General features: G+C 38.5%; 2 protein-coding genes and 1 pseudogene across 4 annotated transcripts in view; 1 reads left to right on the forward strand and 2 right to left on the reverse strand.

Moving 5' to 3' along the window:
* Nucleotides 1-2,042, reverse strand: part of megf10 (multiple EGF-like-domains 10) — an 80,146-nt gene extending 78,104 nt beyond the window's left edge. Inside the window, exon 1 of one of the 2 annotated variants that reach the window (XM_037547547.1) lies at nucleotides 1,745-2,042. The gene's annotated coding sequence lies outside the window, so the exon portion shown is untranslated. The remainder of the gene's footprint in view (nucleotides 1-1,744) is intronic. The other variant, XM_037547546.1, reaches the window with a different exon arrangement.
* A 5,526-nt stretch (nucleotides 2,043-7,568) lies between these two features.
* Nucleotides 7,569-13,298, reverse strand: LOC108423779 (annotated as a pseudogene).
* Nucleotides 13,299-15,401: 2,103 nt separating this feature from the next.
* On the forward strand, nucleotides 15,402-26,499 carry LOC108423750 (cytotoxic and regulatory T cell molecule). 2 transcript variants are annotated; one of them, XM_037547571.1, is made up of 11 exons: nucleotides 15,402-15,508; nucleotides 21,054-21,203; nucleotides 22,043-22,195; nucleotides 22,537-22,656; nucleotides 23,616-23,777; nucleotides 24,165-24,269; nucleotides 24,994-25,077; nucleotides 25,253-25,339; nucleotides 25,527-25,679; nucleotides 25,976-26,068; nucleotides 26,164-26,499. In XM_037547571.1, the coding sequence occupies exons 2-11, from the start codon at nucleotides 21,092-21,094 to the stop codon at nucleotides 26,313-26,315; spliced, it is 1,221 nt and encodes a 406-aa protein (XP_037403468.1). In that variant the 5' UTR covers nucleotides 15,402-15,508; nucleotides 21,054-21,091; the 3' UTR covers nucleotides 26,316-26,499. The 2 variants fall into 2 exon arrangements, with proteins under 2 accessions (XP_037403468.1, XP_017546773.1); XM_017691284.2 differs by lacking the exon at nucleotides 15,402-15,508 and adding an exon at nucleotides 19,020-19,070.
* The last annotated feature ends 70 nt before the right edge of the window (nucleotides 26,500-26,569 follow it).

Below are 26,569 nucleotides of genomic sequence, written 5' to 3' on the forward strand. Positions count from 1 at the left end.
AAAACAAATTGGTGACATGAAAAAAAAAACACAGCTCCACTGGTAAAATCTACGGTTTCACCGATGCATAAGACTGAATACTTGAAAACAAGCCAGATAAGAGTCAAATGAACTTCATCAATCTGGAGATCAGAAACACTTTCCATGATTGAATTTTAAAGGTATACTTTGGTGAAAAATTTAACTTACAAAATTTCCCACTTAAATTGATCAGCAAAGACATACAACTGTTTCTTCTACAGTTTAAAGCTGGGGCTGCATAGTTAACATGGCTAACAATAGTTAATAGTCACCCAAAATCTTTTTCTTAAACTCTTCTCTCAACCAGCTCCAACCTCAGCCAGGTGTTCACTTAGGCTGAACAGACTTGTCACAGTAGTTTAGGACACAGTATAATCACTGTGGACTATAAAAATGAACATAACTTGTTTAAGTGTAACTGAGGACTGCAATTTGGCACAAATGGATTTGGGTGGCTACTGACTTTTAGTGCTTGTTAGCAACATTAGCCTTTTAGCTCTGGTTTTAAACCAAAGAAGTAAAATTTGGACACTAAATGTGTGGCTGATGGATTACATCTGGGGTAAAGGAACAGCTGTGTGAATGTGATGTTTTTTCTCAGCCATTACTTTAATGCTAATTTAGATGAATTATTCATATAATATTCACAATAACCAACAATGTAATAATACTGTAAGAAACTATGGTATTCTATCCATAGTGCTGTATAATACGTATATACACTCTCAGAAAAAAAGGTACAACACTGTCACTGGGGCAGTACGCCTCTTGTCACTGTGGTGGTACCCTCAGGGGTACATCTCAGTACCTTTAGTCAGGGAACATAACTGTACCATAATCCACTGAAATTATATTTTCTAAAGTCTACTGACTCCACGCACCCCGTCTCATCTCCAGGCTTTTTATTTTAATGCTCTGATTTAAAACATTTGGTTAATGAAAAGGTACAAATATCTACTTTTCCACTAGGAAAAACTCATGTAAGGTAAACCATCGGACCTTAAAAACACTGTTGTACCTTTGAGGGTACACGTACATTGTTTGTACCCTGATGAATGAATCATGTACCTGCATGGTACCTTAATTTCTAACAGTGTAATAATCTACAATATTTTCCCTTGTCTCTGATACTTGTACAGCATCTTCTACCATACTATACAACAGGAATCCAGTATAAATCCCTGCAGTATTCCTGTAGTTCTTTTCCATGAGGGAAAGTAACTGTTGTACACTTTAAAAAATGGTTCTTCAAACGTTCTTCAGTAAAGGGAATGAGTTCTGTACAGCAGTTCTCTGCATGGTGCAATCGTTCTTCAGATTGATTGAGAATGTGTTTATATAGTTCTATATAGAACATTTTTGACAATGGTTCTACATAAGCACCAAAAAGTGTCCTGCTATTTTCACAATGTCAAGCCAGTATACAATAGAAGAAACCAATAGAACCACATACAACACATTCTCCATCAGTCTGAAACAAAAAAAAACATTTCACCATGCAAAGAACCATTTAAGCATGAAATGATTCCATATAGAACCCATGGTTCTGAATCCCCTTTATTAAAATGAAGAATTTATAATGTCTTTATTAAAAATGTTATGGTGTCTATATTTAAAGCAAATTAATAAATGTTTTTTTACACTTCAAATGTCAAAAATGTACCTTCAAAATGATCTTCAAACGGTTAAAAATCAAGAAAAGGGAAAAACAGTCAAGCCTCACCGGTTCTACGCTGAAGTACTCGACAGCTCCAAACTCATGGATCCGCTGTGAGAAGCGCTGCGCTCGGCTGAAAGTTTGTGGGAGAGCGGCTTCCTGACAGGAGGTGCTCTGGACATCAAACGCAAAGATTATTTCCACAGATTTCGACGAACGCGGTTAAAACTGTGGACTGTTAAAACTGTGTTGTGAGAGGGAGAACAGCAGCTGTGGGGTCGCCCCGTTAGCATCTCCTCAGCGCTTTTGGGGACCCTGAGAACATAAAGTGAGAAAACACCATGCAGCTTGTTGTGATGACCTCACTGCCGTGGCAGCCAATTAGAGCCACGGTGAGGTGACCAGCAGCTCGCGCGCTCATCTGCATCATCATTAGCCGGCAGTTCAGGATAATGAGCTCATTTTCTACCAAAACAAAACTGGAACCCGGACCCCCAAGACTCAATCTATAAACCCCCAAGACTCAACCTTACTGCTGACTCCGGACAACAGAACCAATGGGATGATTTAGCGCATGTACAAGTCTGCAAGTATCCAGTGAGGTATAAGAAAAAGAAAACAGTGTCATTTTAATTTAATTTAGTGCGCGTTAAGTTTCTTTAGTGTTTGAAAAATGACAAAATCTCTGACAGCATCTGAAACTGCACACCGGGCATGTTAAAGCAAATAAAGGGAAATGTCGCCCCCTGCTGTTCATAAAGGCAAAATACGTTACGCCAATTTTGCAGATTGGGGTGGGCCCTGCATCCCCTGACAGCCTTAAAGAGCACACAAAAAAACACGTTTTCCCACCTTTTAGAGTAAAATATTAGTAAATAGTCTGTAAACATTGTTATATGGAAGCTAAGCTGCAAAAGCTTTTGAATTCTGAATGTATTGTTCTTGTGATGTCACGTTTACATTTATGCCCATCTTAACTGTAATTTAAACAGGTGGCTGGGTGTCTTTGGCCTTTTCTCCTGTTTAATTTTTACTGTTTCACATCTGCTGTTTCTGTGGCCTCTCTCTCTTTCAGAGTTTCGTGTTTTGACCTTCAGCCCTGTGTTTAATCCTATCTAGCATTCATTTTCCTTTCTTTCTGGTACACAGGCCTATAGGTGGAAACATATTTGAGCACAGGAAGCTGAAACCTGCTCAGTGCTGTTTTAATTCTGGTTTAGGATGAGTGTGGCTGTATTTTGCCCAGTTTTGGTGAACTACATCAAAGAAGACAGCTTTGTTCAGCTAACTGACAGTAAAGAAGAGTCACCATACACTGACAATTGGAAATGAAAACAGTTTATTTATTTCCATCAGAATGTCTGTGACGTGTATTTAATGTGTTGGCAAATCATTTAAACATTAGCCCGTGTAACATGATAACACATTAGCACAGAGCAAAACCACCCAGCTAGATAAAAGTTGTAAAAGTGCTATTACTTGTGGTTTTGTGTAAAAACAGTTCTAATAAATTTTTACATGACCATTTCCCAACCTCTCTTACAATGAAGCAGGCTTTTTTTTCTTTTTTGCTTTAAGAGCATTTTTCCACAATTTAGTGTGCTACAGCTCTGAATCTAAATCTGAATCCAGAACTATCTGTGCCCTAGTTGAGTATTTTGTCTTTCACTCATTGGACAATTGAGCCTTTTTGATTTTGACTGGGCACAAGACTGATGTAGAAGATCGTTTTTATTGTGAGTCTGTACGTATTGTGAGTCCAGGCTGACTTCAGTGTGAAAAACAGGATAAAATGCTGTAGGATGAATATATAGCCTACTGAACTGCACCTCTTATGCCAGCAAATCTCTTACACAAGGAAAAGCTACTAGTGAATGTGTAGAGGAGAACTTCCACTCAGTATTGCGTACAGCATTGAGGCATTGAATTATAAGCTGCACTTATATTTTATTGTATGGCACTGTATATTGTACTTTATTGTATTGTAGTTTATTGTATTGTATTTTATTGTATTGCATTGTATTGAATGGCACAGAGTTCTGTGTTAAACTCGGTATCATTACCGTAAAAATCATTTGACTCATGACAAACGAGGCCTCGGGTTCTGTGGAACATGTGATCGTTTCATTTTAAGTGTCACTGCCGCATAAAGAGGGTTCGAGCCTCGCGGCACTTTGTATGTTTTGAGTGGCATGTGGTGTTGGTGAGAGGTAGGCTATTGGAGTGTGCGTTGGTTAAGTGTCAGAGTTAGTGGTTAAAATTTTGTTACTATATCATAGATTATATAAGCTATTATTATTATTATTCAGAGGTGGACGAAGTACACAAATCATGTACTTGAGTTAAAGTAGAGATACCCAAGGTAAAATACTACTCCAGTAAAAGTAGAAGTACTTACTCTAGACCTCCACTTGGGTAAAAGTACAAAAGTATTTGTCTTCAAATGTACTTAAGAATCGAAAGTAAAAGTGCTAAAAGAGTAATTCTGGCTCTGATGTCTTGTTATCATGAACTCATTTCAGGTGAAATCCTCCAGCGTCTCTCTTGGTAAACCAGTCTTTTAATAGAACGTCATTAATTAGTGACGCTGACGTCTATTAAAATGATCATTTTAATAGACCGAGTGGCTCTGAAATCACTTTTACACACAAGCAAAGTTTCAGTTTAAGATTACTTTGTAAATTAGTTACAAGCTGAATAAAAACTTGCTTTAAACTCAGGATCACAAATAGGTTTTCTTTTACTATATTGATCTGTAGGCCTCTGTTACATAAACTAACCTAAACTAATTTACTATAAAATGAAAGTGTTTGTATGAATTCAGAAAAAAAGAAACATGTCAGTCACGACTGCATGTGTGTATATATTGTGGTCTATTTACAGAAAGTTAAGCTAGTTCCATCATTTAGGGACGTATGTGCTCCCAAATTTTTACATTGCTGCACTGATGTTGAACCGTGTGCTGCGCTGGGTCGGTATGACCAACAGGTCAAAACAAGCTCAGAACAAAGTGACCGCTGTGCCCTGATTGGTGTTCTTGCTTTGCACTTCTTTTGTTTTGACATGTTACGTTTTATTTCTCAAAATGTAGTGGAGTAAAAAGTGAGATATTTGACTTTGAAATGTAGTGGAGTGAAAGTAAAAAGTCTCCCAAAATGGAAATACTTAAGTAAAGTACAGATACACGAAAAACTACTTAAGTACAGTAACAAATTACCTTTACTTAGTTACTGTCCACCACTGTTATTATTATTATTATTATTATTATTATTATTATTATACTGCATTATATATTATGTTACTATATATTACTATACTACGTTAGTGTTTAGTAGGCTACTTGACTTGTGTTACTTAGTATTATACATCACTGATGTATTTATTTTGAGTGATCACCATCACAACACTCAACTAATAATAATAATAATAATAATGCAAAAACACACTTTTATATTCATTGAGACAGAGTGGCAAAAATAGTTTATTTTATACATAAACATTCCAGGACACCCTGGCTCAGGATTCATTTAGTCCTATATCCCTGTGCACAGCAGGTGTCACTAGTGAGAACGATTCAATGAGGCTTCGGGTAACGAACCTTTTGGCGAACCTTTGGGCTGGAAAGCCCCGCTCGTTCACGAAGCCTCGTTTTCCCATCACTAGTGACAAGGATGTGCTGTCTGCCACAGCCTTAAATGCCGGTTCCAACAAGTGCGCCTGGTTGGCCCTGATTACCCCTTGGTATTCTGGGATTTGAAGTCTCCCAAAGTAATAGTGCCTCGACGCAGTCGCCCTCTGCTGGCAGCCGGCAGCACAAGCCGACGCCTTACTGTAAGTTAAGTAGACTAAATGAAAACTTGGGGTATTGTGTGCATTTAAACCTAGCAAATTAGCAGAATGTTTACAACTATTTAGTAAACCCTTCATACAGTCACGATATGTCAAGTTTCACAAGGCTAGGAAAACAATGAAAAGGTTTACAAGACTTACCATGAAGAGGAAGGAAATCCTTTCTTCCCTTTATAGAAAAGAACAAGTTGTTAGGCCTACATAATACACACTTTCTGTTGAACAGGTCTTAAACAAGGATAGGGAATAAGCATTGGAATTGTCACAGACATTGTCTTCAGACACAGAATAGTGTTTGTACTAAATAATAGTATATTTTACTATAGTCTTAGTCTTGATCAGAGTCTGATAAGCTGCCTCTCAAAAGGGCAGAATGTTTGTTAAAAAAAGAGATTAATATATAACCCAATAAAAAACATGCTGAATAGATACATCCACAGGTATTCTGGGCACATTTTAAAATTCTTTCATGCATATTTTGCACTGTTTATATTTTTATGATTAAACTAAGAAAGCATTAAATAGGAATACTGGCAATCACTGATGTCTTAATCAGTGCTTAGAATGAATTAGAATTCATGTTTAGATCAAAACAAAAAGGAAAAACAACAAAATCGCTGCACAGTGATTACTGATTAAATGTGATGTTTTGTTTAATATTACGTTGTAATAAAGTCAGCCTGACACTCTTGAATTATATTTGGGTAACTTTCATTCCTGAGTCAGTCGTCGTATCCTAATGATCAAAACAAGACTTCGTTTACGATCAAATGACTTTGTTTACTATCCTAATGATCAAAACAAGACTTTAGTTACGGGACGGCAGGGAGGTGGACCCAAGCGCAGGACTGAAGCCTAGCAAAAACAAAAATGTAATAGGCAACGGAAAACACAGTCGCCACCGCCACTGAAGAAGCACCCAGACCGAGGTTCGAACTTCAGAAATAGAATGCCCCATTTTTCTGGCAAACACTATGCCATTAATTCATGTCACCTTGCCATGAGCACGGCTAGAGTTCAACATCACTCATAAGTTAACACCTCACAAATTATACAGGTGTGGGTTTTCCCAAGCCATCCCCTGAGGTAACATCACTTCATAAACAATTTACACACTGCTATCCCAGAAGATAACTGCATGTCTTCAGTCGGCTATTTTCTAAGGATGATAATTTGAGCAGATTTCTCTATTTCTGCATGAGAGCTGAGTAACGCTAGCTTATTTTTGCTGTTTCACAGAGCCAATATCATTATTGTTTGTCCCATTTTCTAATATTTGTGATAGCTAATCACAAGGTAGCACAACTCATCCCAGATAGAAAATACATTTTTGGCCCAAATGTGGCCAACATCTGCAGTTCTCTGTATATGGGCCAAATGACAGGTGTGTTGTGGGGCAAATAATTGACCCTATGCTCACTTAAAATAGACCATGTCTGGGCCAAATCAGGTTAGGCCTAAATGTGCCTGTGGTCTCACGTCAGAATACTGCCATAGCCCACCTTACTTTTGTGTAGCTCAAATGAATGCCCTGTAGTTTTAGCTTGATGGAGTAATTTTAGTATTAAGGCCTCTTAACAACCTAGTAACTCAGAGGATCCAGGGCTATTCGAGAGAAAAATGTACACAGAACAAAACATATTGTGTTCTGAACATTTTTATTTAACACAAGATGTGATAGAGGCGATTTTTCGAAAACCCCATTTACTCTGGTCATAGAGAAATCGAGCTTAGACCTGGATCTCCTAATACGGGCATAACACAGACTGACGCTTGACTACAGTGGTCTATTGCAAGTTACCATGCTGGATCCTTTCTGGCACATAGGACACGCTTGATTTGATATCTAGCTCAAAATTACATTATCTATATTATTTAATACCATTTCTTTCTTATTTTTTGGTCAGTGTACATGACCTAACTGGCTAATAAACATAATGACATATAGAACCTGCAAGCTGATCCATAGTCAAATTTTATACCTTTTTAAATTTTTAGTGTTTATATCTGTATCTGAAATAAAAGCAGTTTAAGCTCTGAATACATAAAATGACATTTGTTTTATTTTCATTGGTAATACTGATGACAGAAAGAGAACATATGCACTCTGATAACACTGGAGAATTAAAGGAAGCAGATTTATCAGAGATGTTTTTATTGTTCACCAAGACTCAGAGCATAGGGCCTCCCTAAATATACTGATGTACTTGTTTTAAAGTGCATTTTTCATGTTCACAAAAATCTGACAATAGTCATAAGTCATTGCATACAGATCAGGGCTACTGGGATAAACACAATATATTTAATAGATTTATTATGTCTAGATCTCTTTAATCAACTTCTTCAATGGTTGGTCCAGAAGATCCACCACCAGAGGGTGCACCACCAGCTCCTGGGAATCCACCAGGCATTCCACCAGGCATCCCACCTGGCATGCCCCCAGCACTCTGGTAGAGTTTGGTGATGATCGGGTTGCAGACCTTCTCCAGCTCCTGCTGCTGATGCTCGTATTCTTCTTTTTCAGCAGTCTGTGGAACAAAGTGATATAATATGTTTTAGGCAAAGTACATTTTGCATGCTTTCATGACAGTATAATAGAGGTACCATTACAGTAATTACCTGATTCTTGTCTAGCCAGCTAATGATCTCATTACATTTGTCCAGGATCTTCTGCTTGTCCTCATCGCTGATCTTGCCTTGTAGTTTCTCATCCTCAACAGTGGACTTCATGTTGAAAGCATAGGACTCCAGGCCATTCTTGGCAGCCACCTTGTCTCGCTGCACATCATCCTCAGCCTTGTACTTCTCTGCCTCCTGCACCATTCGCTCGATATCCTCTTTGCTAAGGCGACCTGTTAAAAAGAAAGTGGTGAGCAAATAGGAGAAACCCACTGAGGCAGTCAGTAACATTCAGACAAATTCAAATTTCATCAACCTACCCTTGTCATTGGTGATGGTGATTTTGTTCTCCTTGCCAGTGCTCTTGTCAACAGCAGAGACATTTAAGATACCGTTAGCATCAATGTCGAAAGTGACCTCAATTTGGGGAACACCACGGGGAGCAGGGGGAATTCCTGTCAGCTCAAATTTGCCCAGCAGGTTGTTGTCCTTAGTCATAGCACGCTCACCCTCGTAGACCTAGTTAAAACATGTTTAGATTGAGTAATGAACCTAAAAATTGAGTTTTTGATGTTTGTTGTGCTTTGAAATGTATGAATAATAGAAAACAGCTCTTACAAAAAAGAATGGACCCAAAATCTGTCTAATTCTCACCTGAATCAGCACACCAGGCTGGTTGTCAGAATAGGTAGTGAAAGTCTGGGTCTGTTTGGTTGGAATGGTGGTGTTACGCTTGATCAGAGCTGTCATAACTCCACCAGCTGTCTCAATACCAAGAGACAGAGGAGTGACATCCAGCAACAGCAGGTCCTGAACATTTTCAGACTTGTCACCAGCGAGGATGGCAGCCTGGACAGCTGAAATGAAGAGGATGAATGTTTTTCAGGCTGGACAAAACCTGCTTTAGCATTGTCAACACACTGACTATTACTACTTACTATTATTGTACTACTACTTTACCTAATGGCAAGAATGGTATGACTAGTATAACAAACCTGCTCCGTAAGCCACAGCCTCATCAGGGTTGATGCTCTTGTTTAGTTCTTTGCCATTGAAGAAGTCTTGGAGGAGCTTCTGGATTTTGGGGATACGAGTAGAACCACCAACAAGGACAATGTCATGGATCTGAGATTTGTCTAATTTTGCATCTCTGAGAGATTTCTCCACTGGGTCCAATGTGCCACGGAAGAGATCAGCATTGAGCTCCTCAAAGCGAGCCCTGGTGATTGAGGTATAGAAGTCAACACCCTCATAAAGGGAGTCGATCTCAATGCTGGCCTGAGTGCTGGAGGACAGGGTACGCTTGGCCCGCTCGCAGGCTGTGCGCAGACGGCGAACGGCTCTCTTGTTGTCACTGATGTCCTTCTTGTACTTGCGTTTGAACTCAGCAATGAAGTGGTTCACCATGCGGTTGTCAAAGTCTTCACCACCCAAGTGAGTGTCGCCAGCAGTGGATTTGACTTCAAAGATACCATCTTCAATGGTCAGGATGGATACATCGAAGGTACCACCACCAAGATCAAAGATGAGAACATTCCTCTCAGAACCAACCTAAATCATTATGAAACAATTATTTTAACATTTATAAGCCAGCTGCTAAGTGAAGGGGACATTAAAGTATGATAAATGGATCTTATTGATTTACATGCCAAATTATTTACCTTCTTGTCCAAGCCATAAGCGATGGCAGCAGCAGTAGGCTCATTAATGATTCGCAGCACATTTAGACCGGAGATTGTGCCAGCATCTTTGGTGGCCTGGCGCTGAGAGTCGTTAAAGTAAGCTGGCACTGTTATCACAGCGTTACTAATAGACTGAAACAAAAGGATAAAACAATATTTAGAGAACTCTGACATTTGAATAAATACACATCAACAGAGAGAAAAGTCTGAACTTATATTTCGAAAACAAACACACCTTTCCGAGGTAGGCCTCTGCAATCTCCTTCATCTTTACTAAGACCATGGAAGAGATTTCCTCTGGGTAGAAGTTTTTGGTCTCCCCTTTATATTCTACCTCTACTTTGGGTCGTCCGCCATCACTGATCACCTTGAAAGGCCAGTGTTTCATGTCTGACTGAACCACAGTGTCCTCAAACCTTCTGCCAATCAGACGCTTGGCATCTGGAATAAAACAATAAGATTATGTAGTTTATCAGTCTTACTTAAATGATAACATTTTGCCTAGAGTTGGCAGGATGACTTGCCTACAAGTGGCAGGATGAGACTTTATCTCTGCACATTTATTATGAATACTGCATAGGCATGTTCTAACACAGGAAAGGAACAGACAGTAAGGAGAAGGCATACTCACCAAAGATTGTGTTGGTAGGGTTCATGGCCACCTGGTTCTTGGCAGCATCACCAATTAGCCTTTCAGTGTCAGTAAAGGCCACATAGCTTGGTGTGGTCCTGTTTCCTTGGTCATTTGCAATAATTTCAACTTTGCCATGCTGAAAGATCCCCACACAGGAGTATGTGGTTCCCAGATCAATTCCTACTGCAGTTCCCTTTGACATGGTTCCTGTGGGGAAAAAAAACAATGAGTCACATGTTTAAACAGTAGGATAAACTTGATTCCACTGTGTACTCTGGAGCTTTACAGTACTGAGTCACAAAACCATATAAACAGGTTACGCGAGGTAAGTTGCACATCATACATCATGTGAAAAGATAAAAGTCTCATTTGCTGGGAAGGCCAGAGTACACCAGTAAATTTGACATTTTAGGCAAGCAACTGTCATTTGCAGTATTATCATAATAATATGATATTGTATAATAATGTGATATCATAATATCACTATACTTTGTAACAGAATCCAAATTCTGTTACAAAGTGCTACATGCAAATGTCACCGAGCTTTTGCCTGTTACTTGCATTTACTCTGATGGTAATATATTTATCATATAATAACAACTAGGCCTGTTTCTAATATTACTTAATTTTTCCATTTCATGGTTAAATTAAGGTAAAAACAAACATGCAACATACATCATAGTGGCACTTATGCATTTAGCGATAACATCAATTATAAGACATCATTCTGATGATAGTTGTTGCCTTAAGTGTGACAAGAAAAAGAGCTGATAAACCAAATGAACCAGAGCAGAGTAAGAAGGAATGTCCTCTCATGACTCTCAATAGGTTTGTCACACCAATCAAATATGTCTGTTTGTTTGTGTTTGTCTGGCCAGTGTACTCTGGTACCAAGAATGCTTTTCGGAGAATAAGACTCAGAAAATGTACGTAATCATAATGTCGTAATGTTTCGCCTAGAACATGAGAAGGTGAAGTCATTCAATGCCTCTGTGTGGTAGGCTTCTCTGATGACTCTACATTCAGGAAGGTGGCGGGTAAGGCTTGGCTGTGAAATATTAATCAGTGCTAGACTTTCCTGAACATTCTAAGCACAAAAAACACTTCGGCATTAAAATTTGAACCAACAAAGCAAAATCACATTTAACATCAAATGTTACTCTCATTGATTATTACATGTAACAATCTACAAATATTGGGAATATTTATTGAGAATACATCAATTAAGCATCTGTGTCCGGCCCAAGTCACATTTTGTAAGGGCTGTATTCAGAATACAGTTACCGTTTACATTTGTAGGAGAATACTTTTAGAATACTCGCCTATGAGCACCTTACATGGCCAGGGCCAAAGCTTTATTATACACATCTGTGACTGCAAAATGAGCTCTACGAGTCGGCACTGCAGTCCATATAGTTACTGAATAATAAGCCTTAGCATTCAATTAGCCTGGGAATTTCAGAAAACATGCAATCTTCAAAAGAAACAGCATAAATGCTTGTTTATTAACCTCATTTAGAATCAGTGCACAGCATGTAAAATGCTTGTTAGAGGAACTCGATTAACAGCTTCTTTAAAAACACTTAAGTTCCTACTGAATCCTGTACAGACTGTCACTGAGGTCTTTTGAGGGAACTATTCAAACTAAAGATCTGCTCAGTAGAGGACAAATATAGCATGGCTGTTCTACTGGACTAGCTTGAGGGAAAAGCAGTAAACTGAAGCAGGCAGTAAGAGAGGGAAAAAGTTAATCATTTCAGGACTTTGTGTGAATGACAATGAAGAGATTTTTTCATGAAACTTATTAACAGGTTAACTACATAAAGAAAACTGCCAACCAGTAACAACGAGGATCAATGTGGATCTCCACGTGCTTTACCTAGATGTACTGTAAACATATTCTAAATGCATTCTGAATATATTACCTGTAACAGGATACGTTACAGAATACGTTACAGAATACGTTTAGGACGGTGTACACAGGGTTCAGCCATCACTACATATACATCAAAGTATTCTTCCCCCAACCCCGCATAGCGACAAGCACATAATATAAACCGTTTAACCCGGTTGGAAATAACGTGAGGTGACGTCTGCGCATGTGCATAAGGCGATTTGGTGAGGCTGATCTGCAGCCATCTGGAGCGGAACATCTCCCCTCCCCCACCCGCACATCTGAAGGACAAACGCCGGGCTGCGGCAGCCTCCGTGCTGGAGCCCCACCGGCCGCCTCACAGTCAGCAGTTTATCGACGCATCACTGAACTCGCGCAGAATGCGCTCCGTCCATCTTCCCCACATCCTTTAAAATATGTATTCAACATCTATTTGTCATCAGATCTGCCAGGCTCGCTAATCGTTCTTACTTATGAGGCTGAAGTTGGTTTCCTATTCACCAGCTTCTTGCTCGAGTTTTCCCCATTCCACCTTAAACGGCGCGGCACTTATTGCCATAATCCCCGAGGCACTAGAATGTAACATGCATCATTTAAGGTGGAACCGTTAAATTCGAACTTAAGCTTCCTTTCCTTCTGGCACTTTCTACATCCTTTTGGAAGCTTGCCGTGTAAACCCCAGCCGCTATGCTGAACATACAGCTTTATCTGTGTCATCTGAAGGCTAACCGCCCTGTAACCTCACAACCAAACCCACAAACGCAGCGGCAGAAACAGAGGAGTATCATTACCTGACGCTGTTTTGCAGGATGGGCCTCGACGTCCGCACCGTGTCTCTGAAGTGCGCGCACTGCGGGGAGCACGCGCTTTAACCGGCGCTCCGTGCGCAGCCACGAGCCAATCAGATTCCAGGAAAACGCCTCGTGCACCTGCAAGGCACGAACCGATCGATCCTTCTGGTAGTTTCCAGTCGTTTATGGAAGGCTGCGAAGGGATTAACAAATCCCGATGCGTTTACACGTATATTCGACTATACTAGTAGCGCGTATTGCCGCACGGCTCTGGGGTTGGCTGGTGCGATTAACGTTATGTCAAACTGTAAGAGTTTATAACGTTTAATATCGAATGACTCTGCCGTCTAATAGACGTTGCCTAAATGCGTGGGAAATAGTAAGGTCGTGTAGAGATTATCCTGACTGAAATAGCCTAAAGAATGTTCCAGGGCTCTCTCTGCATGATGTGATTAGGCTGTTTCGCTGCTTAACCTCCTGTTTTACACGCCATAAATAAAACCGAGGGAATAGTTGGGTTTATTTTACAGTAGATCTTTGCTCGTTGTCCACAGCTGACATACTTCACACAGTCCACCAGATGGCAGCAAACTCTCTGCACACCAGCCTATCAGGAAAGCGTTGGAAGCAAAGCAGTTGTGGTATGTAAAGCTGATCCTTAGCTAAATCTGGCTCGCGTGTGAAAATGTAAGGGCTGGCTTTTATCGTCAGTTTTGAGAGAAAAAAAAAATAGAAAAGAGTGCATAGCCTTTCCTTTCAAGTAGATTCATTCAACTATAGGCCCCCTAAAGTCTTCACTCACTGATGAGGTCAAACATATTAAAAGGCCATCTTATTTTGTGTATTTTGTCCCCTGGGGTCTTTTCATGAAATTGTATTTTTAAGCACCGGAAAGCTATACATCGCAGCTTTCATCTCTTTTAAGAGAGACACAGCTTTTGTACAAATCGTGGTGATTTATTAACCAGCTGTTGTTGGTCACAGCTACGCTACACACAGGCAGTTTTCTGTAACAGTTTGCTCTGAGCCTCAGCCCTCAGCTCTTGACTCACTCTCAGTCCCACATAAATCTAGACCTGCCTTCACAATAGGAGTCCTTATCAGCATAACCCATGAATAAATGAAGAGTCAATCATTTATACCTTGAACTAACATTTAAAAATATTTTCTTAAATAAGCTCCACTATCCTTATTCCTTAGTAATAAACAGGCTGCTTTTGTCACTGTAGCTTTAAGGCTGATGTATGTCAGGAACCTCTGTTCTGACTATCTGCCTTTTGTCCTTCATTTCAGAAGCAGTCTAGACTGAATGCTTATAATCTCAGTGGCTCAGTCCCAAGTGGGAGCCCTGTGACCCTCATCAAAGTCCACACTTTGGTGGCATCAACAACATACAGACCTATACATCCCGTAGAATTTGAGGGTGTTTTGTTCAATTGCATGCGTTTGGGACTCCTGTGACATGCAGGCTTGTATTTTTAAATGGATAATTTGTGTACCTACACTGGCTTAAATAAGATTCCAAGCATACAGATTAAATTATACATTCATTCATTTTTACCCACATCTGCCATGTCGTTTGGACAACTGTAAACGGAACCTTTATCTCTTTTTGGTCGTTGTCTGTATCTCAAGGAAATTTGAGAAATAGAATGATGCTGAGTGTACAGTATTGTGGTTCTGCCAAAGGCCGCAGAAAAAGGGCATATAGGGGATGCTAGTGAGCACACCTCTGAGCAGTTGTGGACTGCAGGACTGTGAGTGTGCAAACTGGTACTGGATAGTGTGAACTACATGAGCAGCGAGCTAAACTGCTGTAAGATGAACAGATGGATTGATAGTGTTGGCAGAGAATATGTAGAGAGCAGAAATGCCACTCAGTAATGTCTTTTAGTTTTCTCAAGGGCACTCTCAAGCTAGTCCAGAATGAGTGGATGAGTGCAGACACATGCCACCTTCCTGTCATCCAAATGACCATGCCACCTTTGGATGAAAAAGAAAAAAAGTGGTAAAGTTAGGAAACAGCTAGCTGGCTTCTCTCTGGGTTTGCTGAAAGTTTTACCCAAGTAAAGCAGCTTCACCTGCCTGTTCCCTGAAATGATTTTAACGTCATGATTACCATTATAATAATCCAAATTCAAAGTGTGTCTGAATGCTGCATTAATGTTATGATAATAAAACTGTATGGGATTGAATTGTAAATATGACACCTTTGTCCACAGGAAAGAGTCATTCTTCCGCTTTGATGGAGTCAGACTCAAATGACACTCTTCATTTTTCCTTATAACGACGCTGATCATTGATCGAGAACAAAAGGATTTGTTTGCCGGACTGGCCATAAGATTTGGGCTCCTAATAGCTGTAAGTCAGTAGGATATTCCTATTTTATGCTATTACATTTTCAAAGACCTCAGAATTTGTATTTACAGTCAGATTAGAGGGGCTGCTCTCACACAAAAAGGGGTGTGAACATTTTGCAAGGCCAAAGTACCTGGATGTGTTGCTCTCTTCTGTTAGTTAATATGAATTATTTGAGCAAAATCATTGTTTGTAAATGCCTAAACTTTTTTATATGCAACAATGTATTCATTTTTCTAAGCACAGAACGGCACAAAACATTTTAACACCACTTTTTTATTTTGAAATGCTTTTGACCTCACAGTGAAAAGTCTTTATAATGGAACCTCATTTCAGCAAACCGTTTCATTCGGCCAATGAGCTGTTCCACTCACCAACCAATTAGTAGCAAGCAGTAATGCTAATCAGCACTCAGTAGCACTAATGCAAGCACCCTACTGCACCAAACGTGTTTTCTTTGCTTTCTTAGAGAAATACATCGTTCTACTTTCCAAAATTAAGTGAAGGTCCTGGACAAGTGATTAGAAACTAATCACTAAAGTTTTAACTTTTCATTTTTATTCTTTTCCATTTATTTTTGACTCATTTACTCTGCTGGTGTTTTGCAGTCATGTTTTTTTATATAACAGGAGAAGTAGGAAGTGGCCAAGCTTTCCATAAATGGACTCCTTGCACTTCTGCATTCTTCATAGTGCTGCTCTTTTTTTTCAGTTTTTCCAAGGGTCATACCATAGCTGGTTTATGAGGAGCCTTGCCTCTTCCTGTTTCACCCATTGTGTCAAGAATATGACTTTAAAATGCCAGAGGGCATCCGCGATAGATTCCTTAATAAATGGAGCTGAATGGAGTTAACCGGTTAAAAATGAAAAGTTAAAGTAGTTTCTAATCACTTACTCAGAATTTTCTGTTAATTTTAGAAAGCAGAAGGACATATTTTATTGAAAAGCAAAGAAATCTTACCTGTATATAGATTTTGGGCAATAGGACACCAGTAAGTGCTGACTGGTTGGCGAGCAGAGCAGCTCATTGGCTCATAACTTCTTGTAACTTATTTAAGTTCAAAGGTTCTTAAAAATATTACAGTGGTGTTGAAGTGTTTTATGCTGTTCTGTGTTCAGAAAATGTATTCTTTTGTATGAAAAAGTTTTAGCATTTATAAACTAGGATTGTGCTCTCTCATAACCCATTCATTTTGAACTTGCTTGGGAGTTTCTTGATTGTTGAACAATTTGCTTTAAACATTATACTCAAAATATTTAAAACATTTATCTGTTCTGCCTTACAGGAACAATTTCACCTTTTTATTTAAATGTCACCTACATGGGTTGCTGTTTGATGAGGCTTCTCACTTCTCCCTCTGATGTGTAGGCTTTAGCTACAGTTTTCTTTTAGTGCTGTTGGGCTGCTGAAAGATCATGATGTTATAAAACCCAAAGTCAGTTCATGATGAGGCTGGCTTCTTCACATTTCCCCTGTTATGTTAAAAACAGGACTGCAAAATGCCAGACGGCGCCTGTGAGTGTGTCCTGGGGGTGAGTGGAGCAAAATAGCAAAAATGAAAAGCTAAAATGCTTTCTAATTACTTGTCCAGAATGTTCCATCAATTTCAGAAAATAAAAGGATGTATTTTATTAAAAAAGGAAAGAAAACTTACTGTTCTACAGCAAAGAAGTGTTGGACAGCAGGACACTAGCATTATTGCTACTGAGTGCTGATTGGTTGGCTAGCAAAGCAACTCATTGGCTGTTCTCACTCACATGAGGCACCATTTTAAATTTCTATAACTCAAGTTCAAAACGCTCTTTAAAAAATAACAGCGGTGTCAAAATGTTTTACGCTGTTCTATATTCAGGACATGAATACATTCTTCTATGTTAAACCGTGTTTAAGCATTTATAAACTTTGATTTTGCTCCATCTTAACCCTCTCTGGAGCGCCCTCTAGTGTTTGACATTACAGAGTGGAAATATTCCTCTCTACAAGTTCTCAGATGTAACATGCATTGCTCCAAAAAGTATTTAACTGGATAAATCATCTGCCACTGTCTTTTAAAACAACTTGGACTCAAAAACTTGTTAGACACCTGGGGTTTGGTGAAGGTTTAGTTCCAACCAAATGACACAAAGTACACATATTTATTAACTAAATAGGCTATATGTCCATGCACAGTCTGGGAAGATGAAACTATATGCTTAATATTTTTTTATATACAAATTGCACCAACTGAACACAGAGCAGCTGCCGTTATGCTTTTGAGTTCTTCTGAGCTCTAGACATCAGTGAACGCTAACCACTTTACTCAATTGAGCTGATCAGCTCACCATCCAGTTAGTAGCAGTAAGGCTGGGGTCTTATGGCCCAAAACCTGTTTTGTGTAGATTCTGGTTTTCTTTATTTGTTTAATGGAGTCCTATGGAGCCCTCATGTTGACAGGGCGTTTATTTTTTTAACTTAACTCACGAGTGCCCTCCAGTGTCATTGACAGTGGCATTGCAACTGCACTACTGGAAAATATACCTAAAGTAACAGCTTTTCTACTTCCCAACTATTCATACTTTGTCATTGTCAAATCCTCTTTTTATGATCTTTTTTTCAAAATATTGACTGATCTTTGTGTGAACATTTTATGGTGGCCCGCATGTTCTTTGTTTTGGTTTTGTAGTCCAGCCCCCTTGTTTAGTCACTCCGCCCCTGATTGTCTCCACCTGTGTTTCCACCTGTCCCTCATTTATCCCTATGTATTTAAGCCCTGTGTGTCTGAACTGTCTGAATTGTTGGATGTATTGTATTCTCCTGGTGTTTGATTCAGTGTTCATTTCGTCATGTCTGTCCCTCCTGCTCTCGGTTTTGGATGTTTGACCCTGAACCAGCTTGACTATGACCCTGGATTTGCCCACAATAAAAGTTGCTTACCTCAGCACATGCGCCTGCGTCCTCACTCGCAACTGTTACACTTCTCCTAAAAAGTTACTATATTAGAGCTAAAAGGTTTTTCTCTGATAGCAATTATACGTAAAATGTTGATTTTGTGGCATCAGATATATGATGAAATCACTAATAGCCTTTTTCCTACGCAAGTTTCCATATATAGCCTGAGGAGTGAATGGCATGTTTTAAAACTTTTAGCAGCATTTACATAATTAATAAAATGACTGCTTACATACTTTCTATTACATTAACAAAATGAAAGTTTTATACCAAAAAAACAACAATTTGGACAATATATCTTAATCCAAGGACTCTAACCAATAGATAATGAGAAAGTAAGAGAAGTCATTAAAAACAGCCTTAAATTCTCACGCTGAACTTGGATTGTATCATTTTGCGTCATCACCTGGACAGTAGGCTAAAAAAAAAGAAAAAAACAGAACTAATGCCAAACCAAAATGCCCCTGAAAGCACAGAAATAAAGTGAAGGGTGGGAAAGACCATGACATTTCAGTGATGTCATGGAAGTGTCTGTGTGTATAAGAGTAGCGAGAGAGGAAGTCAGTTTCAGTCTTCAAGCCTTGCAGAATGGAGAATAAACAAAGGCTATGTGCTCATGCTCTGTTGGTGGTAATAGGTATGTAAAAGAATTTGACATACTTTTATTCTCCAGAACATGTTTTGTACAATTCAGATTCAGTCAATTAAGAGTAAATTTGTTGAAAATTTGAAAAATGTTGACATACTGAAACACATAATAGAAGATCCAAAAAGATGCAGTTACAAACATAGTACTGTATGACTGCAGATCTGGAAGACAAGTTGCATTGTTATTTAATGGTTGCTTAAAGTGACTTAATTCTAAGCTCTAGGCATTGCAAAATTCAAGTTATCGTATCTAGACTGGAGATACATTTGAATGGTCTAGGGATACGCTTGAATGGTTTATTTAAGCTGTAAGCATATGCACTGTGCTGGGACTGAGTAATGTATGAACATAGCCAAAGTATTCTAGTCTGCTACATATCATGATTTTGTTTCATTTTGACACAGTTTTTAGTGATGTGTCTGTATCTTTTACTACATTGTAACACTGAACGGAAACCACAAAAATGAAGTCGTCTTCTAAGAGATGTTCAGGAAAAGATAAGAAAGATTTGTGAACTGATATTCTATAAGCTGATACTGATATGCTCATTATATTAAGTATTTCCTATAGATGGACAGCTTTATTTTAGGCATGTTTAGCAGAGGCGTTATTTGCTCACTCTTCTGTTTTGAGCATATGACTACAAATATGACACCCACAGTAGGTTGGTGGGTACAGACATTTCAAAGTGTCTCCTACAGGTTCTCACAACTGTTAAAATGACTCTGTCAGTAGGTTGGAAGGTGCAAAGACCTTTGTATATTGAGTAAAAGTACATGTTTTCTCTCTATATTTCTACTTCTTTGTGAATGTACATGAGTACATTTCTGAATTACTGAAATTCAGCGTTTTCGAATTACTATTTAGATGAACAAGTTCTACAGTAATCTCTTTAATAGAAGGTACTTCTACTTTTAATATTTAAGTACATTCACAAGTGAGTGCTTTTGTACTTTTACTGAAGTAATATTTTAACAAGAGTACATTTACTTTCACTACACCGCGTATAAAAAGGTACTGCACAGGTACATTTTGGGTGCAAACATTGTAAGTGTACCCTTAAGGGTACAACGTGGTACTTGAGGCCCAATTGTGCACCTTAAAAGAGTTTAAAAGGTACACTACATGTACCTTCCCAACAGAAAAAACTTTCATCCTTTTAAGTAGAGTCTGGAGTCTGGAATTGTGACAGGGAGAAAGGAGTAAAAGCAACTTAAAACTCATAACTGTAATGTATGTTTCTCCAAGTGTACTGAAGTTGTACCCTTGAGGGAACCACCCCAGTAACAGTATTTGTACCATGAAAGGTACTGTTTTTCTGAGATTGTCCAGAAACATTGTACTTTATCTTGTACTCATGGACAAAAAAAAATGTACTTACAGTAGGGTGGAGGGAATAGAGGCCTTGTTTTATTCTTTCATGTTCTCAAGGCCAAAGATAGCACTTACAGTAGGCTAAAGAGGTTTCACTGAGTTCTTGCATGTTCTCATAAATATGTGAAGAGTGAATCTCCACGCCACCGTTTCCTGTTAGAGAGTATATCTTTGTATGTCACAGTGGCAAGTTCCTACCTGCGCCATTCTAACCACAGACAAATATATCGACCACTCTTAGCTCAGTCTCACCATTGCTTGTATAGGCGCCTTCTATTTCCTGTCTGCAGCCCCCTTAGCAATGTTTTTTGGTTATGAGTAAGTGTTGAGTGAGTGGGGACCATGGCCTTACCTGCCCCCCTATGTTCCATTTACCAGTGGGATCTTTACGGTTTCTAGCCCACTCAGTGGCTAAACTCATAAAGTCCGATAATGAGTGTCATTATTTTGGGGTCATTCTGAGCGCAAAGTAAAGTTACTGCAAGCTTATAATGAAATTTGGCTGTGTTATATGCTGGCATTGAAAGTCTTAAGTGAAAATCAGTCCTTTGTTTTACACTGTTCTTACATGCAGAAATGCTGTTTATGTTGATACAGGTCTAACACAGTGTTTGGCAGTGAAGCACATCACAGCGATGAAGGGACAAACACTGACTCTGACCTGTCCTATCAAAAACATTAATGGGAGTGACCATGTAGAATGGAGAAATCCAGATGGCTTTCTCATGTTTTTTAACAAGCACAGAGGTAAGGCAGCACACAGTACATTTTATAGTATGTAACACTCATCAGTAAAGAAACAAATTGAAGTAATACTCCAGCTTTTTCAATCTAACCTTCCTCTTGTGTTTCACATATGACCAATTTCAATGGACAATCATTTCTCTTTGCTTAGAAAAGATCAGAAAACCTCAACTAAAAATGTATTTCTAATAGAAGACAATGGGAAGGTGCTTGAACACTTGTCCATTATTATCTAGTATAACGCTGTTGTCGGATCAAAACCTCATATCTCCAAAATGGTAACTTTACAGGGAAAGAAAAAAAAATACGTTACTTTTGTGTAATGTAAGTCAATGGAACCACTTTTTTCCAAGTCATTTTAGGTCATTTTTGTCAGTCCATTCATCATGAAATTTACATACAATGTAAAGGGCCACATGTATTTTCAAATGATGTCAAAAACTGAAAAATGGAGATACGAGGTTTTTTTCAGACAATAGCGATAAGTATGCTATGTTAGATTGGGCACACACGGTCAAATTACATGGTGAAAATGAGTTAACAAATCCTCTACAGTAAACAAACTTAAATACATATTTTATTTTTTCCCTTTTATGTTACATTTACCAGTGCGTTTCCTCTGGTGAGGATGTGCAAACTTATTTTCTGCTAGAATTTCAACAAAACATGTCAATTGACCAGTGGCACCCCATTGTTTGCATGCGACTGTATGTGTGGAATAAATTTGCATTAATAAGAATAAGACTTTTTAATCAAAAAACATTTTAGCTTGCACTAGGCCAACACTGTGTTGTTATACAATGGATATTAACTTATGCATTGTCTCTCATGTTGATCTGCAGCCTTGAAAGACATGAGGAATGAGATTGTAGCCTTAACCCAGTCACAATATTCAGTTCGCATTTCTGACATCACATTCAAAGATGGAGGAGTTTACAAATGTCTTCATTACAGTCATCGAGTCATGACAAAAAGATATAAAGTAGTCGTTCTGAGTAAGTATAGACTTTTTTCCTCCCTTTTTAATTGCTCAATTCTTGATACTGCTGAACTTTGTATAACTCTAGTCCTAGAGGCCATATCACCTAGTAATGCTATATGCCCGAGGAAAGAAAGTATTAAACCACAAATAATGGTGCATTGAATTTACTTGATTCTAATGTGAACACGACTTCCAAGTCAGTTGACTATGTTGCTTGCTTTTGATGATAATTGTGTTGGTGTAACACATTTCAATGCTGCTGTGGCTTTCCAGGACTGAGGTTTAAGCCTTCTAGTTTATGTTATGGTTGATATACTCTTAATCCTAATTAGTCACTTTTTTTTAAAATTTCAGGTGGACCAGTGCTGGAGAAGACAGAACATGAGGATAAAACAATTATTAAATGTTCAGCGTCAGCAAATGGTCATCCACCCAGACTCTCATGGCTTCTGGAGAACGGCCTAGAGATGGAAGGTAAACATATCAAGATTTAGAAGGAGTTTGGATACTAAGTCTGAGGTAGTTGAATATGACAGATGAGTGAATGAATAAATTATGGTTCCTAAAAAGCATCTTAGCACAAAGATGATTCTTCAGTAGTAGACTGAGCATCAGTCTGAACACTCTCTCTACCAGATGATCTTAATACTAAAATTCCTTTGGGAAATTGGGCCCAGATAGATATATAGGTGAAATAATGATTAGAGGAACAGGTGGATGGGCTAGGGGAATTTTGTTTGGGTGGTAATACACTCCTAAAAAAGAGGGTTATTTGGAACAAAACCAAAAAAGAGCTACTTTTGTTTCCCTAAAGAAGTGACTCCAGTGATAGTTGTTTAAAGAGGATTGTTTGATTGGGTGAATATGTGAGCCCTGATATAGTAAAACTTTTATAAAAGTTAATAATGATTATAATTATTGAAGCTTTTTTCCTAGAACCACATATTGCAACTAAGAACTATTCATGGAGTTTTATTTTTCACAGTGTAGGCCTACTTGTCTGTGTCCATTCAAACAAAATCTCCCTAGCCCATCAATATAAATAGATAAAAAATTTACCCTGTCAGTCCACCCCCACTAAAAGCCCACTCTAAAATAGACAAAATACAGGAACAGAGTTAAGGTCAGCCAAGGACAACCAGTAAGGAAGCAATGCTCTGCTAATACTGAGCATAAAGTGGATAGACTGACAAATAAATATTTTAGACCAAGTAAATAAGAATCAGTTCTCCAAATGTTATTTTTGTTAATGTAAAAGGTCACCTAGCATATTGGCATATGTTCTTAAGAGTTCTGAGGAACCGTTACAGGTCAAGTAAAAGCTGAAATAGAAATAAACTGAAACTGAAACAAACAACACCTTCTTTCTGTTGTCATCACACATAACCAGATAAATCCAGACATTACAAATGTTTTCTCTCCTTTGCTTACAGCTCAGCCAAATTATGTGTTGGAAAATACATCTAATAAACACACTGCAGTTAGTCTCCTCCATGTGAAGATTCATAAAAGAAGAGTGACAGTGAAATGCCTGGCCCAGCATCTGGCTCTACGTGGCTCACCCCTGATAGATTTTGTCCACATAGGAAATCAAGGTGAGAATATATGTCACTTCTGTAAAAACAACAGAGGAGAGTCCACTCTGGATGGCACAAGGCATAAATGGACATTTTCTTATAAGCAGGAAATGAAATTTGCTAAGGGGATTTTGTTGGTTTTGGAGTGTAGAGAAAGCTCACAGTTCACAGAGTGGACTCTCTGGTAGTTTCCCCTTCATCTTTCACCATAAGTCACATGAGGAAATTGACTTCTTCAAAACAACAATGTGTTTTTTCTGATTGTTAAAGAAAGTTTAATCACAGAACAAATGCTCTCCCCATTTCATTAGATTGTAGCTAATAGTATATCCCCTATTATTGTTAATGTAGCAGTAAGAATCATGACCAATGTATTTGTATAATAATATAATTCTGTTTTGGCAGGTGAGGAAACATCTCCCACACCAGGATATATAAGCACTACTACAGAAAAAGTGGTCACTCCTACACTTGTCCCGCGTTTCAGCAGTACAAGTTTTAGCAGTCCAAGTAAGTGCTTGTTTTTCAGATCAAACTGAAGTGATTGTGTTAGAGAAACCTTTTGAATTTATGTAATAAATTTGGTATTTATAGTCGGTTAAAATATTCATTCCTGGACATGAAAATGTCCAATGTACAGCTGCTACTTACTACGTACTGATGTGAAACAGCTCAAGAAGTATTTAGTTTAACTGCCTTTTGCTCCACCTACTGGTGGCTCTACATATTGCATGTACTCTTCCCAGCCTCACAGGTGTGAAGTTGGGCCATTTCTGAACATTTGGAGGCCTTAAGCAACCCTACTCCCTAATACATAAATTATTACTTCATTCATTCTGATAAGACATCTAATAAACTGTAATAAATGTAGTTTAATAAATGCTAATGTAAACACAGTAAAACAGTAATTACTTCCACATAACAGTGATAGAATATTTAAGCAGCTGAGCTGTCTATAGAAATAAAATGATTAATAAATAAACTAATTTTTTTGGAAGTAAAGTCGTCAGTGATACATTCATAAGTTATTTCTGCCAAAGTAAAATGATGGATAAAGCAATAATAATTAATTAATTATCAATTAATAAAGACATTAATGGGGAGCCTTGTACCTCGAAGGCCCTAACCTACTCCTTACACCTCTTATAACATGAAACATTTGAAATTTGCTAATCATTTTTTGCTTTTCCATTCTTCAACACTATTTTTTACAAATGAATCATCTTTATTTCAGCATACAGCAGCGGCCATTTAGAGTCGGGAACCACAGAAGGACAGATGACTGGTGTCAGCGCCACTTCATACAATAACACAATGGGTAAGAGCCACATAAAAAAACTGCTAACACAAAAGGTTACACAGGGTATTGTCTTTGTTAAGAAACATCCAAAGAGTTTATTTGCTGTCATGTCAGCAGTGTGTTTCTTCTTTTACTTTTCTGATCCACTGTGTGAAGTGCATGCTCATTTTTACTCTCTTTAAAATTTTTATAGCAGTGAATGAAACCACAGAATCAGTATCTGAAACAACAGAGGGCACTTCACAGAATACTACAACAGACTCATCCAACAGCACTTCTGGTGAGGAAGCAAACCAGTCTCTAATTTAGGTTTCACTTAAATGTCAAATAAGCTAACTTATAAGTTGTTTATTGGCTTATTTGGTACTTAACATTAGACTAGGCAATAATTAATTACTAATGCGGTGCAACTGTGTGCTCTATTGGGACATGTTTCAAAAGACAATAACCTATGCATGTGTTTTTAGGAGCTGACGTTGGGAAAAAGGACCCTATACAAAACAAAAAGGGGAATTCGGCCCTGCTGGTGCTTCTGGTCACATGCCTCATCTTCTGTCTGATCGTGGTGCTCGCTTTCTTCTTGCTCCGTCTTAGGAGGGCACATTTGGCCTGGAAACAAGGTAAAGGTCTCAGACTACAACAACTAATGCAAAACCCAGAGCTAAATAATGTATCATACACCAGGGGTCACCAATTCCAGTACGAAAGGGGCCTGTGTCTTGCTAAATGGTGGATTTCTTGCTCAACTTGTTAATTAACTGGTGAGTTGAAATGGGTGAGTTTGAGCATCGAAATCACCAACTGTGCCAGACTTCAGCCCTCTAGACTGAAACTGGTGACCCCAAATGTATATCTTGTATTTATGAATGGCTGTTTGCTGATGACCTTGCACTAAATATTTATCTTTTCACCACAGAGAATGAAGAAACCGATCAGTCTGTGGAGAGCAGCAGATCAAAATCCAGCAATGAAGAGAAGCAGAAACAGAACCAACAACAGAGAGGACAAGGTACAACCTTCACACTGCTAAAACCAGTCACATCACAGATCGCAAATTATTTCTCAAACCGTTCTGAACAAACTTTTCTCTTTGTGTCTGTTTAGGCTTTTGTAACACCAACTTCACAAAGTACAAAGTGGAGGAAGCAGCGCAGAGCGAGGCAGGGACGACACCCGGTGCTGTGGAAGTGCCTGTCGAAAAACCACATTCGAATAACACTGTACTAAGATCCTGCATCAGAGAGACTGAACTTTAAAATATGTGGGAGTTTTATCCCAAAGTCTTGAATACAAAAGATGTTGGTGGTGCTTAAATATTGATAATGTTTTTGGGTTGCACATTTTATATTTTTGTATGTTTGTTAAGACAGAATATCTATTTTTGATAGTAGATGTATATTTTCATACGGTTGGCAATAAATATTTGCTTTTTTCTACATATGAAGTTGTCTGATCTATGCTTTCATTTTGAGTTAAATGGGAATTTCACAGACATAGCAAACTGAAGAAA

This window comes from Pygocentrus nattereri, chromosome 18, assembly GCF_015220715.1.
Source record: "Pygocentrus nattereri isolate fPygNat1 chromosome 18, fPygNat1.pri, whole genome shotgun sequence".
Taxonomy (NCBI): Eukaryota; Metazoa; Chordata; class Actinopteri; order Characiformes; family Serrasalmidae; genus Pygocentrus; species Pygocentrus nattereri.